Below are 15155 nucleotides of genomic sequence, written 5' to 3'. Positions count from 1 at the left end.
CGTGGACCAAGGCCATCAACAGCTGAACAGGTGTATATTTCCTGTCAACACCCGCCCTCTTCTCGTTTAGAGGCCGCGACCTTTTTATACTCTCGCTTCCGGGCGGCTCTCCTTTGTGCCCGAAATTACATCGACATAACCCGGCGTCATGTCGTGGAAACTCACAAAGAGTATGTAATCAACTTGCTATCGGACGATCTCGTGACAAGATAATGACCGGGCTGCTAACAATAAACAGAGTTGAAGGAAACGCATTTGGCTCCTTTAGCCCAGTCTTTCGGTCGCTCATCATCGACATCGACTATCAAGGGCGAGCCAGTCCACGAGACTCCGGCACCTCCACAGCGTCCGAACTTAGTATCACAGACTTCGACCGTCTCTACCGTCTCTAACGGAGTTGGTATGATTCGTATATTAAATGGGCGGATAGAACAAGCTGCTAACAAGATTTGCAGCCGACTCCGAGGCTTTGGTCTCACATCCGGTCGCTTTAGTGAAACCCGGTATTCTGATTATAACACTGCACGAAGGAAAGGGATTTTCGCTGTCTCCTCACTATCAACAAATATTCAACTCCCATTTTCAAAACCCGAATGCCTCTGTCCGCCCGAATTCTTCTTCTTCACACTCCGCACAGACCGCGAACTCTTACGCACCGCCCCCTCGACCACAATCTACCAGCAGCGGCATCAATGCCGCACCTACAATCCACGGTCGTTACCTGACAAAATACCTCCCATATGCGCTCCTCGACTTTGATAAGAATCAGGTTTTCGTCGATGCTGTGTCCGGCACCCCGGAAAACCCCCTGTGGGCCGGTGATAACACCGCCTTCAAATTTGATGTTTCTCGCCAGACTGAGTTGAGCGTGCAAATATACCTCCGCAACCCAGCTGCCCGGCCTGGAGCCGGACGTAGCGAAGATATATTCCTTGGAGCGACAAAGATGCAACCCCGTTTGCAGGAAAGTCAGCCCTATGTGGAGGACCCCAAACTTAGCAAAAAAGATAACCAGAAGGCGGCTGCTGAGCAAGAGAAGACCGTGGGTCAGATAGGACATGAATGGCTAGACTTACAGTTCGGTACCGGCTCAATCAAGATTGGCATGTCTTTTGTTGAAAACAGGGCTCGCAGCATGAAGATAGAAGATTTTGATCTTCTTAAAGGTGAGCAAGATCCCCCCCCTTTTTTTTTTTCCCCATGATATAGTTATGCTGACAATATTTTATAAAGTCATTGGCAAGGTATGGTGCTGGAGCAAGAACCGTCTCACATCCATTGGCTAATTACATTTTCTATAGGGATCCTTTGGCAAAGTCATGCAAGTATTGTGAGTCTTATCAGAATGCCCAGCTCGATGCTTTGATCGTATATTAACAGTATACAGGAAGAAGGATACCGGGCGTATTTACGCGCTCAAGACGCTCCGCAAAGCACATATTATTTCTAGATCGGAAGTTGCGCATACTTTAGCCGAGCGATCAGTGTTGGCGCAGATTAACAACCCGTTTATTGTGCCTTTGAAGTTCTCGTTCCAGTCGCCGGAAAAGCTGTACCTTGTTCTCGCATTTGTCAACGGTGGTGAGCTGTTCCATCATCTTCAAAGGGAGCAACGCTTCGATATAAACCGGGCTCGTTTCTACACCGCTGAGCTGCTATGCGCGCTTGAGTGTCTGCACGGATTTAAGGTCATCTACCGTGATCTAAAGCCGGAAAACATTTTGTTGGATTATACAGGTCATATTGCACTGTGCGATTTCGGACTGTGTAAACTCGACATGAAAGATGAAGATAAGACTAACAGTAAGTTCCTGCTCTTCCTATATTTGGTTCAATTAGACTGACACTTGTAGCTTTCTGCGGTACGCCCGAATACCTTGCTCCAGAATTGCTTCTAGGCACAGGTTATACGAAGAGCGTGGATTTCTGGACTCTGGGAGTTCTTCTCTACGAGATGTATGTCTTCACCAAATAAAGCTAGGTGTGAAGAAGTGCTAACTGTTGAACAGGTTGACAGGCTTGCCGCCTTTCTACGACGAGAACACGAATGAAATGTATAAGAAGATTGTCCAAGAGCCGTTGACATTCCCAAGCCACGATATTGTGCCAGCAGCAGCTCGCGATCTGTTGACGCGCCTCCTAGACCGTGACCCTCAACGCCGTCTCGGTGCCAACGGAGCGGCGGAAATCAAGGCGCATCATTTCTTCTCGAATATCGACTGGCGCAAGCTGTTGCAGAGGAAGTATGAGCCTACATTCAAGCCTAATGTGGTATGTTCTTTTTCCCCTTCTGCTGCTGTTGACTAGACTGACAATCCATTAGATTGACGCCCGGGATACGAACAATTTCGATATCGAATTCACCGGTGAAGTGCCCAAGGACTCGGTGGATGATACGATCCTGTCTCAAACGGCGCAAGAACATTTCGTCGGATGGTCTTATAACCGACCCGTTGCGGGACTTGGCGATGCCGGCGGTAGTGTCAGGGATCCTTCGTTCGGCAGTATTCCTGAATAAATCGTTCGTCACTTTTTCCAAATCATAAATGGTGAAGAAGCGAGAATTCTCTGCATGAACATGAAATATGTGTGCACAAATCCTTTTTTTTTTCCCCTCATCTGATTCAACCTAGAATGCCCATCTTCACCCATAGCAAAGCCGATGGATGAAGATGAAACAACAACCTTTGGAACAAACAAAACAACGACTACTATCTTGAGTATAGATGTTTGGATCTTTTCTGTTGTCTAGCGGACCAATCTTCTTCCTTTCACCGTCTTGTGTCGTCTTTTCCCTTCTACTTTTGTATGTACGCGTCCTGCTTTCGTGTATGTATGCGTGTGTGTGTGCGTGTGCGTTTGTCTTGTTTATACAACTCGTTTTCAAATGGCAATGGCAGTGGCGACAGGCAGGACCTTGATTATCAACAACTTTGTTAACGACCGAACATAACCGAACATAGCATAAATAAGCATAGCTATGAGATGAGAATTCAATTGATCCATTCTGTTTTTTGATATCGTGGTCGTGAAACCAACTACCTAGGTAATGGGAGAGAGAGGATCTGCCAATCCCGTGTCGTACATCACATGTACATTGGAAGTAAGGCTGTATCAGGGAATGTATATCTTCTGTTCCAGGCAGGGGGTAAATACGTTTGTCATACCTGGATATGTAGGCAGTAGATCAGGCGCTCACGGTGCATGGAATAACTGATTCTGCTTTGACGAGCAGACCAGCAGTCTTCCTATCCATCAATCTCAAAATCGGGTACCTACGTAGTTAGTTAAGTGACAAAGAAATGCTCCTACCGAATAGAATCGGGAAGTTCAGGACAATGTCGCTGTGGCATCCAGTCACTGTCTGTTGGACATTCGCCAGAAATAAGACGAAAGCGAAGTCCGACATAGGACAGCTCTAGACCGTATCGGTCCATGGTCTGTCCGACGCACCTATATACTAATTCAGGTGATGTTATACATTGCATGTTTCTAGACACGGATCCTGCGCACCCTATTCTTAGAAGAACCGCCGCTCTTATTACTACATTAGTAATATATACTAGCAATAATGCTTATAGCCCCTTGCGAGCCGCGTAAGGTTGCACTATGCCCTCCCTGCCTTTCTAGGGTCTGGACTCTGTACGCGAAGATGAAGGAAAGAACGGTATGAACCTTGCCTCCTCCGTACCGTTTAAACAATTACCGTTTTCTGAGAACTGTTGCATCAGATATGTGCGTAAATGAAATGAATTTTTCTTTTCAGACAGGTCCACTGCCCGAGTCACCTTTCGAGTAGTATCACTCGAGCTGAGCTGCACGTGCCTCCCCCCTGTTTCATGCACGTGTATGTTGGACAGAGAAAATTTTCAAAGTGAGATGGGGAGCTATCCACCTTGTATTGAGTACTTGTATACTAGCATGACTTATTGAAAGTATTCATTTATAAATGTATCTGCGTGTTTTTATGTTCATAAAGCATTGAATAATTATATACTTGCACAACCAGCCAATCACACGCCCGCATTGGGAATGGGCAAGTAGACGCGCTAACATGGGGCACGTGGGTGGGGCAGCAACTTTAAACCAACTCTTCCGCTGATGGAACAGTAGACTACGCTACGTGAACTACGATGAACGACGACACTGACTACGACCAGGAATGGGGATAGGCCAGGAAGAATAGAAGCAACGGCCCCGGAACTATCGACGCCTTGATGGGACGTCGCACGTACTGTTGCACACCGTGCGCAAGGGAACAAACTCTGGAATGCTTGTCCGACAGACAGACGGAGGACACGCGATGCGATGATGGAATGTTGGCGGAAGTGTGGACCGAAGCCATGATGCTTCTAGAGACTCGAAAGAAGGTATTTTGGAACACACCACATGGTCGACCGGTTTCATGCAGGGACAAGACAGACGTTCGTGTACGCACTGCACATTGGAACACTAGAACCTACGCTTCCCAGAGGACGTGGCGACCACGCGTTGAGCACAGAGCGGGTCCCCTTGCTAAAACGTCGAGTGCAATCTGAGGCAGGAGAAGGTCTGCCAGCTTGCCCGGTCTGATAGATGATTTTATTGGAGGCTTTGGAGCCTCGCGTTGGTATTTTCGCTGTGCTACGTTGACTCGAGCTCCAGTCGAGAGTATCCGTTAAGTAATACAAAATGAAGGATTAAGCGCAACAGCTGAGTGAAGGCTGAAGCATGCGATGCCGCGCTTTCCGTGACCTGACAAGTCGGCTACCTCCGAGAATCCACAAGCCACGCTTTGCTGCTCGTGATAGACAGTCAGTCAGCGTGGCAGGACGGACGCTCTTCATAGGCCCCGTCCAGGGTCCTGGTGTTTGCTGCCGGAGGTGGGACCTAATATAGCTATATTGTAGGAGTATATTGATACTAGCCTCTAGATGCTAGAGAGCGCTGGCGGGCTTGCATGCGTCGCTAGTCTGAGACGGAGCAGTTAGTTACAAAGGGAACACTAGGTATAGAACAAGCAACAAGGGCCGTGATGAGTGCTCATGTCAATGATAACAACGATAATGAAACCATCATCAATCGTAATAAAATATGAAATATAAGCATTCTCCAAGCATTTTGCCATTAAATTGGCATGAACAAGCATAAGCTTGAATTCGGTGGTTGTTTTGCGGTCAGACAAGGCAAAGTCAATCACAGCCGACGGAGGGCACACGTGTGGCATTCCGAGGCTCTGATTGGCGCGTAGGCTTCCCCGGGTGCATCTGGGTGCCAAGACGGGCGGGCCTGGTGGCGGGTTGGGTGGCCGGCCAATCAGGCAGCGTGAAAACTCAGATCAGAAAAAGTCGCCCGCCTTAGTGCCGCCCCACAGCTCCGTCGAGTCTCCGCCGCGAGCCAATGGGACGCGTTTGTTACGCGCAGACCGTACGATTTATTACCTTTCCAGAACGAACATATCAGCGTCCCGCACACAGCAACGTGCCGCTCTCACCATCGGAAAAGTGGTTCTGCCCGTATACTTAAGCGGTTACTATATAGCTGACGTTTCCTGCCTCGTGCAACTCTTCTCTTTTCTGCTCTTCACTGTGCAAGTCTGCCGTCCCTGAGGCTCTGCTGCGTCCAGCTTCGAGGATTGTGAGTCTTGCTCTAGCTTTCGCTCGCTCAGCGACATACTAACAGACGCAGCCAAAAGACATCCAGTGAAAATGACCACCCTAGGCCCCATGCCCCCCCATGGGCCGGACGTCACCGGTAACCATCCCCAGTACGAGAACTTCGACGAGATGAACGCCCACGAGCGTGATGCCTTCGACAAGCTCCTCCGTCCCGACGACTGCTACACGCCCGAGGGTGTCTACTGGGCCGATCTGCCCTTCTCCAAGCGTATCGGCTTCATTCTGAAGAACGAAAATGCCGAGTCGAAGAAGGAACTCGGCGAGCTCGGCGCCATTATCAAAGCCGATCCTCTCGCTCCCATCGGCATGTACTTCAAGAACTATGTCCTGCCAGGTGCTGGTCTTCTCTTGGAAGGGTTCGTTATTTTACTCGGCAAGGGGGAAAAAAAAAGCATATCGACTAACAGTTTAATAGTTACGTCCTGTTCTCCGTCAGTTCCGTGCAGTCCCTCTTGGGAGACGCTTTCGAGGACTGCTGGAAAAACCACAAGACCTGCAACGTCAACTGGATCAACTCGTTGACATACTTGGAAATCGCTGGTATCATTGTTGGTCAGGTCATGGTTGGTTTCGTCGGTGACTGGTGAGTATAATCCCTCCCAAAATCTTTATTATTGGCGGAACTCTTCTAACAGACACAGGATTGGCCGCCGCTGGGGTTTGATTCAGGATGCCGCTATTATGTTTGTCGGTTTGCTCATGCTCACCGCTGCCTACGGTGTCACCGAGAACGGCTGGGTTATTTGCTATGCCTGGTCCCTTTTCTTCTACTCGATCGGTGTGGGTGGTGAATACCCCATGACTGCCACCGCTGGTATGGAAAACGGTGTTGGATCCGGCCGTGTCTCTTCTCGCGACGATCGTCTCCACCGTGGTCGCAAGGTCGTCAGCGCTTTCTTGATGCAGGGCTGGGGTCAGTTGCTCAACCAGGGTCTCCTGATCATCTTGCTCCTCATCTTCCACGGCAACGGTGACCCTCCATACACCAAGGTCTCTGCCCAGTGGACTTACCGTGTCTCCTTCGCCGTCCCTGCTGTCGGAACCCTCTGGCTCACCTACTACCGTACCTATCACATGAAGTCGGCCTCCAAGCAGCTTCAGGCCGCCAAGAAGAAGGCTGCCGTCACCGGTTACGACGTCGAGTCCCTCCGCCTCACCCTCAAATACTTTGGTCCTCGTCTCCTTGCTACCTCCTTCGGCTGGTTCGCCAACGACATCTTCTTCTACGGTAACAAGCTCTTCCAGTCCGAGTTTATCTCCGTTATTCTCCCCCATGAGAAGTCCATCATGCCCTCATGGCTCTACAACTTGCTCAACATCGGTGTCTCCCTGGTCGGTTACTACATGGCTTCTTTCCTCGTCGACAGCAAATTGTACGGTCGTAAGTGGATGCAGCAAGTTGGTTTCTTGCTCTGTTTCATTCTCTTCGTTGTCCCCGGTTTCCACTACCACTACTACACCGAGAAGGCACACATCAAAGCCTTCCAGGCCATGTACTTCCTGTCATCTTTCTTCAACCAATTCGGCCCCAACTGTATCACCTTCTTGGTTGCCGCCGAAGTCTTCCCTGCCCCGATCCGTGCCTCCGCTCACGGTACCTCCGCTGCCTGGGGTAAGGTTGGAGCCTTGATTGCCTCCATCGTCTCCGTCTACACCACCGTCGAGCTCCGCTTCAAGATCTGGCCCTGGTTCGGTCTTGCCGGTATGCTGACCACCTTCTTCTTCCTGCCCGACACCACCGGTCTCGACCTCAAGGAACAAGAGCGTCGCTGGTGGTACATCCGTAACGGCCGTGAGAACGAGTACCACGGTGTCGCCATTCACCCTCAACACTTGTCCGTGTGGGAGCGCTTCCGCGGCGTTGGCAAGAACTACAACGCCGAGCTCGACTACAAGCAGAAACTCGAGGACTACCGCGCCGAGTGGGAATCTGGTATTGCGCGCAAGGTCTCCAACGAGGATGGCGAGATTGAGGTTGACTCTGACGAGGCTTTGTTCGAGGGCCATGTCCACAGCTACTTTGAGCGTACCAGCCCCATGTTCCGTGGTACTGAGAAGCTTGGTGGTCAGACTTTTGCCAGTTTGCCCCCTGCTGCTACTTCGGTTGAGAGTGACTCGACCGATGCTGCCGTTGCTGTGACTGAAAAGTAAATCTCGTTTTCGATTACCTCAAGAGACTTTCTTTGTTTTTTTGCTTTTTTGGTTTCCTTTTTACTATTCCCCGTTTTAATCACTTATACACCTCTTTTTCCAGGAAAAGAAAAGAAAAGATAAAAGACCAAGAGAAAGAAAAATCCCATCTGCATTCCCCCCCTTCCCTTTTCACCGTCTTCATTGCTTTAATCATAGCCATGTCTTCGTGTGTATGATGATCAAGATAGAACATTTTCATGGTGCGATGCGACTTTATTGTGTGTGGCATTTGGCATTTACTTTCTACCCATGACCCTTGTTATATCGGGGCCATTTATTGACTGTATGGATATTTCTGATACCCGTCGCTTCTAATAGAAGTCGTTTATTTATTTTTAAATAATACTTATCTTACAGTTGTATACAATCTTTTGGCTCCACAATACTGCAGCAGAGCACCACCTCGGTAGATACGCTAAACTAGATATAGTATAGTCCCAAATATTATCTAGATTCTAGTTATCGATATCGATAACCTTGATCATTTCCACACTTTTCATACCACTCTCCAAACTTCCACATATCCAAAAAAAAAAAAAAAAAAACACAGAGAGAATTATGAATAAAGCGGGAAACAAGGTTGGGGAAAATAATGCAAAATATTTTTGCCCTCGGCTCCAACGGCTCCGGCCAACTAGGCCTCGGCCACACAGCAGACGTCAATGAGCCGACAGAATGTCTATTCTGCGAGAACCCCGCGAAAGAAAACCAACCAGGCACAAAAGATGAGACGAGCAGCACAAGGAAGAGGAAAGTAAAACGCATTGCTTGTGGTGGGAATCATACGCTCATTCTTTTCGAGGATGGGTCTGTGTATGCTGCTGGTGAAATGTTTTTAGATTGTGCGATCGGTGATGGTGGTGATAAATATAAATTCAATCGCGTCGTTTTTCGACATGGCAGATCAGGACCTGTCATTGAGCGGTTTAGGGATATATGCGCTACGTGGTCTGCGAGTTTCTTTGTCGCTACTATCCATACCACTAATACCAGTACCGGGGACGGAGGAGAGGGAGGAGAAGAAAAAGAGGTGGTGATAGCCCTCGGCACAGGGGGCAAAGGAGAACTAGGTTTGGGAATGGGTCGGACATCATCATCTCCTACCACAAATAATGGTTATATCGAGATAAATTCCAGCATGTTGCAAAACTTCCCGCCGCCGGGTACGAGTATCAGATGCATCGGTAGCAGCGCGTATCATACCGTGGCTATCTTGTCCGATGGTGAAGTGTATGGGTGGGGAGCGGGGAGGAAGGGGCAGTTGGGGAGGGAGAATTCTGTACGGAAAGTTGTTTGGGAGCCCGTGAGGGTTGCTATTGCGATGGGAAAGGGGTTTGTTCCGGATTCTGTTGCATGTGGGAGGGAGTTTACGTTTATTAGTGGGTTTGTTGTGGATAACGAGGGAAAGGGGGAAGGGGAATATATGTATACGATTCTCGGCGGTGGTGATAAATGGGGCATAGTCTCTGGTGGTCCTTCGTTGCAGACATTGAGGAAAAGTACGCCAGGAAGGGAAAGGTATACTGCGTCGGCGAGTTGGCATGGGATCTATTTACATGATATCTTGGACAATTCTGGTCTTGCCTGGGGTCGCAATGACCGCGGTCAGCTGGGTCCGCTCTCTGGTTCTCTTTCCACGGACCAACAAGCACAACTATCAGACAAACAACCGATACGTTCCGAGGCCATTTCTCAATTTGTAGCCGGCAGCGAACACGCTGTTGCGCTCTCGTTTGATAACAGGACGATTTTGGCCTGTGGCTGGGGAGAGCATGGCAATTGTGGCCCTTACACAGACGAGCACGGAGATGTAAAAGGAGGACGAGTGTGTCATATTCGACTTCCTGATGAGGTCTTCCAGGACGAAAAGGCCAAGGTCGTTCGACTGGCTGCGGGGTGCGCGACTACTTGGATCGTGACTTCGTGACTGTTGTGAGGCGATATAGTATAATATATAAAACCATTGTAATGTATATAGTCAATCGAAAAGACCCAATTTTCGTATCTGCTACCATGTTAAATCGGCTTGAAAATATAGATGTTGTGACATACCTGTGACATGGGCTGCGTCGGCGGAATACCAGTCTCATCATTGCCGGCGTTTTGTGCTTCAGATGGAACAGTTGGATATTCATCCCTTAGAGGCCTTGGACGGCCTTCATGATATGCTCCCTAGTAGTTAACAGTCAGCTAGCAGTCCTTAGAAGCCGCAACGTTACAGTCCGTCAAAAAAAAAAGTAGAACAAACCGGCTCAATAGTTGAATCCCAGCCCAGAATATCCTGCGCTTCCTCCTCCTCATACAACTGTTCATCCCACTGCCTGTCATCATCCGCGGGCACAAAAAGGCTATCTTTAATATCTACCAGTGCCGCCCTAGATGCAGCACTTGATAATAACTCCGATCTGTGAGATGACAATGGCTGAACTACGGGAGGTCGGCTCGACGGTGGCGGCGGTGGCGGTGGCATGGAAGCCTTTGCTGCTGCTGCTGCAGATGAAGTAGCGACAGCCTGGCTGGCTGTTGGTTCGGATGTTACTGCTGCACGTCGAGCAGATGGCCTAGCAGAAAGCTGCGAGGCTGGTCTAGAGACACCGTCATCATCATCGTTGTCCTTTTCGTCAACCTCCCCACGCGTCATAAGTGTGAACTCAGAGTCAATTCCATCGTCTGATGTGTAAACTAGTTGTAAAGGCCGACAGGGCCGAGTGTAACGTGCTGTGATGGCCGTTTTTATGCTATCTGCATGGATGACTGCGGCTTTGAAGTCTTTGACATTGATGGCAATATGCAGACCATCCCTGACTATAAATTCGTCAAAATCTTTTTTGTCGATGGCCACGGATGTATGAACCGGTTGTTTCAGGATTTCTAATGAGAGAAGTTAGATATATGAACTGAAGTAGTCGAAGGGAAAACTAGGAGGATACCCTTCCCATCACTGATTTTATTAGTAAAGCTAGTAAAAATCGCCTTTCCTGTATCAGGATAAATATCTAGTTGCTCTGCAGACGGACTGAAGTGGTCAATGATTTCTCGCAGAATCTTGGCTTCGATTTTCCATTGATTCCGCACGCGCGATTGATCAAATAGCGCGTGCTGCACAGCGACAGGCTCATAGGTCAGTTTATAGGATTTTACGACGCCTGCCAAATTCTTTAGTCTTGATTATGATTCACGGCTCAGATAACACATACCCTGACCACATATCATTTGTATGAGTAACCTGCATTCTGTCTGATCCGGCGAATCATGTAGCTCGACATCGCATCGCTCTACTGCGGCTTGCTTATCGCGCGACTCTCCAGTGCGACCTTTGAAGACCGAGAGCAAAGCCTGTTGATAACTTAGCAGCGCGTACAAGAGTACTACTATAGGCTCAAAGAGGCAGGGCACCTTCAGATATATCTGATAAGCAAATCGATCGACTAGCGGTCCATGATTTTGCTGCCCCCTGCGTAGACTGAAGGAATATTTGGAGAAGAATTTGTCCGAATCCAAGGAGAATGAGGCATAAGCTGTTTTTGAAGTATTCAAAGCACTTAAACGGAGCTTCAAAGAGCACATGGCTTGTTAGCAACGTCTTGTTCTTATTGACAGCGCCTTGGTTGCGTTGGTTTACCAGATCGTATTCCGCTTCGATGGAGACGTTCTCGCTGAACTTGCTCAGGCACACAAACGAGTCGTGCAAGTGCTGCAGCGCAGATGGCTTAAGCGAGAACGACAGCGCTGGCATGCTGAGGGATTCTCTTGCTTTGAAGAAAATGATTCTGATGAGTCGAAATCTTGGAGTACAAACAAACTATACATACATGTATGCCCCACCTGCCCCGTCCGCCAATAGGCGTCGATCAGGGCTCCTTCCCAAAACGGCATGGTAACTTCCTCTTCCTCTTATTCTCTCTTCTCCTCAGTTACAGCTGGCACTTCAGCTCTCCTCCCACGCTATGGCAGTCCATAGCGGCGATGTGTTCTCATGATACTGGACTCCTTGAAAGAAGAAGGTGCCAATCACAGCACGCTCTTTCAATGTGCGTTGGTGTCTAGATGGTTTGCGGAGCTCAGCATTGTCTATCCTTTACCAGTAAGTAGAGTGGATATCTAATCATTACTGGCACCCTTCCAATGGCAACCGACTTACAAGGGGTAGATCGTGCTATACTTGTCCAGTGTCTAGGCGCAAACAAGATTGAGGCTTCAAAAGAAACTTGCCATCATCCAGCACCGTAAGCTCGCGTTGGGATCTATCTATGTCAACATCCACAGAATCAACCATCTTTTTGTGCTAACGTTGTGTGTACGCAGTGATTTCATTTCCAAAATTGACGATCTGATCTATGAAGAATGCAGTGACATGGGTTACCCAAGTCTTCGTACCGCAGATGCCTCACTGGTATAGCCTGGGTCATTGGAATGATAGCCACAGGTACGTTGTCCCTCAGCTCCGGTGCAGTGTTTTCTTTACAACTACAAATAGTGCATTTATTCTTTGCTTGGAACTCAAACACTAAGAGCATTTTTTACTATCTCAGATATTGTTTGTAGCAAGGACGGCTTAATACCAGAGCAATCTTGATTCTGGTAGAACTTCATGACGATGAACGATGGAGAATGAGCATATACGTAGGTTAGAATTCTACAGTCCTTGTATGTGCATGCTTATTGATACTATAAATCCATTGCTTTTGTACTTTTGGCATAACATTTCCTATTCCAATTCCACCATGACGAACACACTCTCATTGTATTAATGGTAGACACTACCATTCTGCATACCCTTCCCAACTAGGATATATGCTTCTTCCCTACCAGTGACTGTATACCAGTGCTAGCAACATCAGAAGCCATACGATTGTCCCATACAGCACATAGACTACGCCACTAACCACATTTATCGGGATAGTTGGTGCTACTGAGACGAATGGCGACTGCTCAGCATCCCGCTTTCTCAACCTGCCGTTTCGCCTTTAGCCAGCGGGAATATAAGTAGAAGGTAGTAACGATATACAGTTCCCCTAGAACTTTCTCTAGATGTTGATTTGCGATTTCTCGCATTCAATGTATTTGCCTCAACTTGAGAAATTGCATTTCTGGGTGTGCTGTGATCTCACCCCCTGCATGTCTCGCAAACATGGGCGACCTTACTATTCTCGACTAAATATATCCCACGACTAACACCTCAAAGGGACGGAGTTTGTCTCATGAAAGGCGCGTTTTCTAGGGCACCCGCCTGAATTTCCCATATTCTCCGTCCTAGCTTGATCAGTCTTGGGCCAAATTCCTTCAGGATAACCTCAACACTTGACATATCCAAATGCATCGCTTCACGATAATCGTTATCGGTACCGAACGTTGCAATCTTCCACTGAGCTTTCCATCTTTCAATAGCCGTCTTCGCTTCTTCAGAATCAGCTCTGACATTGGTTGCCAGCATATAGAAGGAGGATCGTTTGGCGTGATACTTCGTATGCTTGAACAACTGCACAGAAGCAAACTTGTCGAATGTATGCAGGAGCTGCACCGTAGATAGAGCCTCGACTTTATGGAGGAGGACAATCATCGTCCCTCCTGGATTGAGGTGATCGAGTGCAAGAGTCAGTTGCGTAAGACACAACCTACTTGCTTCTCTACGCTCACGATAGTCAGCCCGGTCATGATTGCGAAGCACTTGACCGTCACATATTACGAGGTCAAAGGACTGTCTTGAATCGAGTTGACTCGAGAGGAAATTTCCCCCATCTGGATGTCCGTGTGGAATACTTGACAACCCCATATCCTCTGCCAACATTGTAACATCAAGAAACCTAAGAGTAACATTGGGACGCTTGGGTAGAAGAACCGAGTACCCTCCATTTATTTTCGGTAAGCTAAATGCCAATGCTTGGGCTTCAGGGTTATAGCTGAGTGCTATGGCGAGAAATCCTCCCGGAGCCATGCACATGTCTAGGACAGAGCAGCCATCCCGGCAGGGCTTCTTGATGTGAAAGACTCCAGTTACTTGGTGCATATCGTGCGCGATATTCTTCATCATTTTATAAAACTTCTTTGCCGTCTTGTTATTCGCGTAGTCGGCAGCCCGGCGCTGATCTTCGAAGAATTGATCTCCTTCTGGATTATTCCATCCCTGGTTACTAGTTAGTTCATGGCACATATCTGAAAGTACTAGTTTGGGCTTTGACCTGTTCGCGTAATGCAGATAATCTTCTGAACTCTGGAACTTCTTTCAATATATACTCGACGATGACCCCTGAAGGAGTATGGGTCTTGTCTTTGAAGCGGCTTAAAGGATTCTCAGCCAGTAGAGCATCGTCGATTTTGGATGCTTTCTCGACGTGAGAAAAAACAGACTGTTCAATCTGGTCTTCCATGACTGAAAACAACTCATTGAGAATAGACCACGGAAATAGAAAAATCAAAGTTCATAGCATTCAAAGATCATATACGACAAATTTCAGAGGCACATCAGAAGAGGGGTACTGCATGTTGGTGCCCAGTCAGGCTGAGTTGACACTTAACATTTAAGCCAAGGAGGTGTCCTTTGGGTTGAGGGCACGCATCAATAGAAATATGAGCAACGAATCAAGCTTGCAGCTTTGTGTCGAGGATATTCATAGAATGGTTAACATCTAATGGCGGGGCTTTTGTATAAGAATTTCACATATGATCGAAGTTCGAAACTAGTCGGATTGTGATTCAAGTGAGAGCTGGTAGCGCAAGATTCAATGTTTATTATTATTATTCAAAGTGATGTTATAGAAACCATAATTAAGCGTCCCACCAGTTCGAAGTCTCCTAGGGCTAGAACCGTTACTGTTCTCTCAATCCTTGAGCTACAGGAGACAATGCTATAACGAATATGCGAGCTACGTCAAGCTCCTGGCGTCACATGCAAGCCTAAAGCCATGATCAGGCAACGATACTGATTGTTAAGGGTATAAATGTCTTGGAAAGGACACCCACAGATGCCATATGGCGAACTCGAAACTGTTGCGAGACGATTTCTATATCTGAATGAATAAGATACCGCCCCTCAAGGCAACATACTGCTGCTGCCGCTTAGGAGACAGTGGTCATATAGTATAGCCATTTCCGACATTTGGTACTCTACATAATAAGTTACTATAGTTGGAAAAATCTGTGCTAACAAGCCGAACAGGCTCTTTCTGCGAGGCATTTGACACGTCAGACACGCATGAAAAATGGAAAGTAACCGAACCTGTGGCGGCTTAGGGCTGTAGGTGTGAGCGTACGAGGATCATCATGCCCTCCCAGTAAAAGTATCATCTGTGCACGATCAATCCTCGA

The 15155-nt window shown here is 47.9% G+C and overlaps 5 protein-coding genes across 5 annotated transcripts; 3 read left to right on the top strand and 2 right to left on the bottom strand.

Annotated features, from left to right (window-relative positions):
* Positions 1–148: 148 nt before the first annotated feature.
* Positions 149–2518, top strand: UA08_07612 (Serine/threonine-protein kinase gad8; the record flags this gene model as incomplete). Its single annotated transcript, XM_020262524.1, has 9 exons — positions 149–170; positions 239–400; positions 456–1166; positions 1234–1244; positions 1302–1330; positions 1388–1803; positions 1854–1956; positions 2010–2271; positions 2324–2518. The coding sequence occupies 9 exons, from the start codon at positions 149–151 to the stop codon at positions 2516–2518; spliced, it is 1911 nt and encodes a 636-aa protein (XP_020117422.1).
* Positions 2519–5687: 3169 nt separating this feature from the next.
* UA08_07611 (hypothetical protein) lies at positions 5688–7808 on the top strand (the record flags this gene model as incomplete). Its single annotated transcript, XM_020262523.1, has 3 exons — positions 5688–6013; positions 6073–6240; positions 6299–7808. The coding sequence occupies 3 exons, from the start codon at positions 5688–5690 to the stop codon at positions 7806–7808; spliced, it is 2004 nt and encodes a 667-aa protein (XP_020117423.1).
* Positions 7809–8442: 634 nt separating this feature from the next.
* Positions 8443–9777, top strand: UA08_07610 (hypothetical protein; the record flags this gene model as incomplete). Its single annotated transcript, XM_020262522.1, has 1 exon — positions 8443–9777. One exon carries the CDS (start codon positions 8443–8445, stop codon positions 9775–9777), a length of 1335 nt encoding a protein of 444 aa, XP_020117420.1.
* Positions 9778–9828: 51 nt separating this feature from the next.
* Positions 9829–11726, bottom strand: UA08_07609 (hypothetical protein; the record flags this gene model as incomplete). The annotated part of the gene is made up of 7 exons (XM_020262521.1): positions 9829–9855; positions 9903–10022; positions 10099–10721; positions 10781–10996; positions 11048–11186; positions 11223–11368; positions 11663–11726. The coding sequence occupies 7 exons, from the start codon at positions 11724–11726 to the stop codon at positions 9829–9831; spliced, it is 1335 nt and encodes a 444-aa protein (XP_020117421.1).
* A 1303-nt stretch (positions 11727–13029) lies between these two features.
* UA08_07608 (hypothetical protein) lies at positions 13030–14218 on the bottom strand (the record flags this gene model as incomplete). Its single annotated transcript, XM_020262520.1, has 2 exons — positions 13030–13974; positions 14030–14218. The coding sequence occupies 2 exons, from the start codon at positions 14216–14218 to the stop codon at positions 13030–13032; spliced, it is 1134 nt and encodes a 377-aa protein (XP_020117379.1).
* Positions 14219–15155: the final 937 nt, after the last annotated feature.

Source organism: Talaromyces atroroseus (assembly GCF_001907595.1).
Source record: "Talaromyces atroroseus strain IBT 11181 chromosome Unknown scaffold_11, whole genome shotgun sequence".
Classification (NCBI taxonomy): domain Eukaryota; kingdom Fungi; phylum Ascomycota; class Eurotiomycetes; order Eurotiales; family Trichocomaceae; genus Talaromyces; species Talaromyces atroroseus.
Note: the sequence above shows the minus strand (reverse complement) of the source record. Positions and strands in the feature narration are given on the sequence as shown.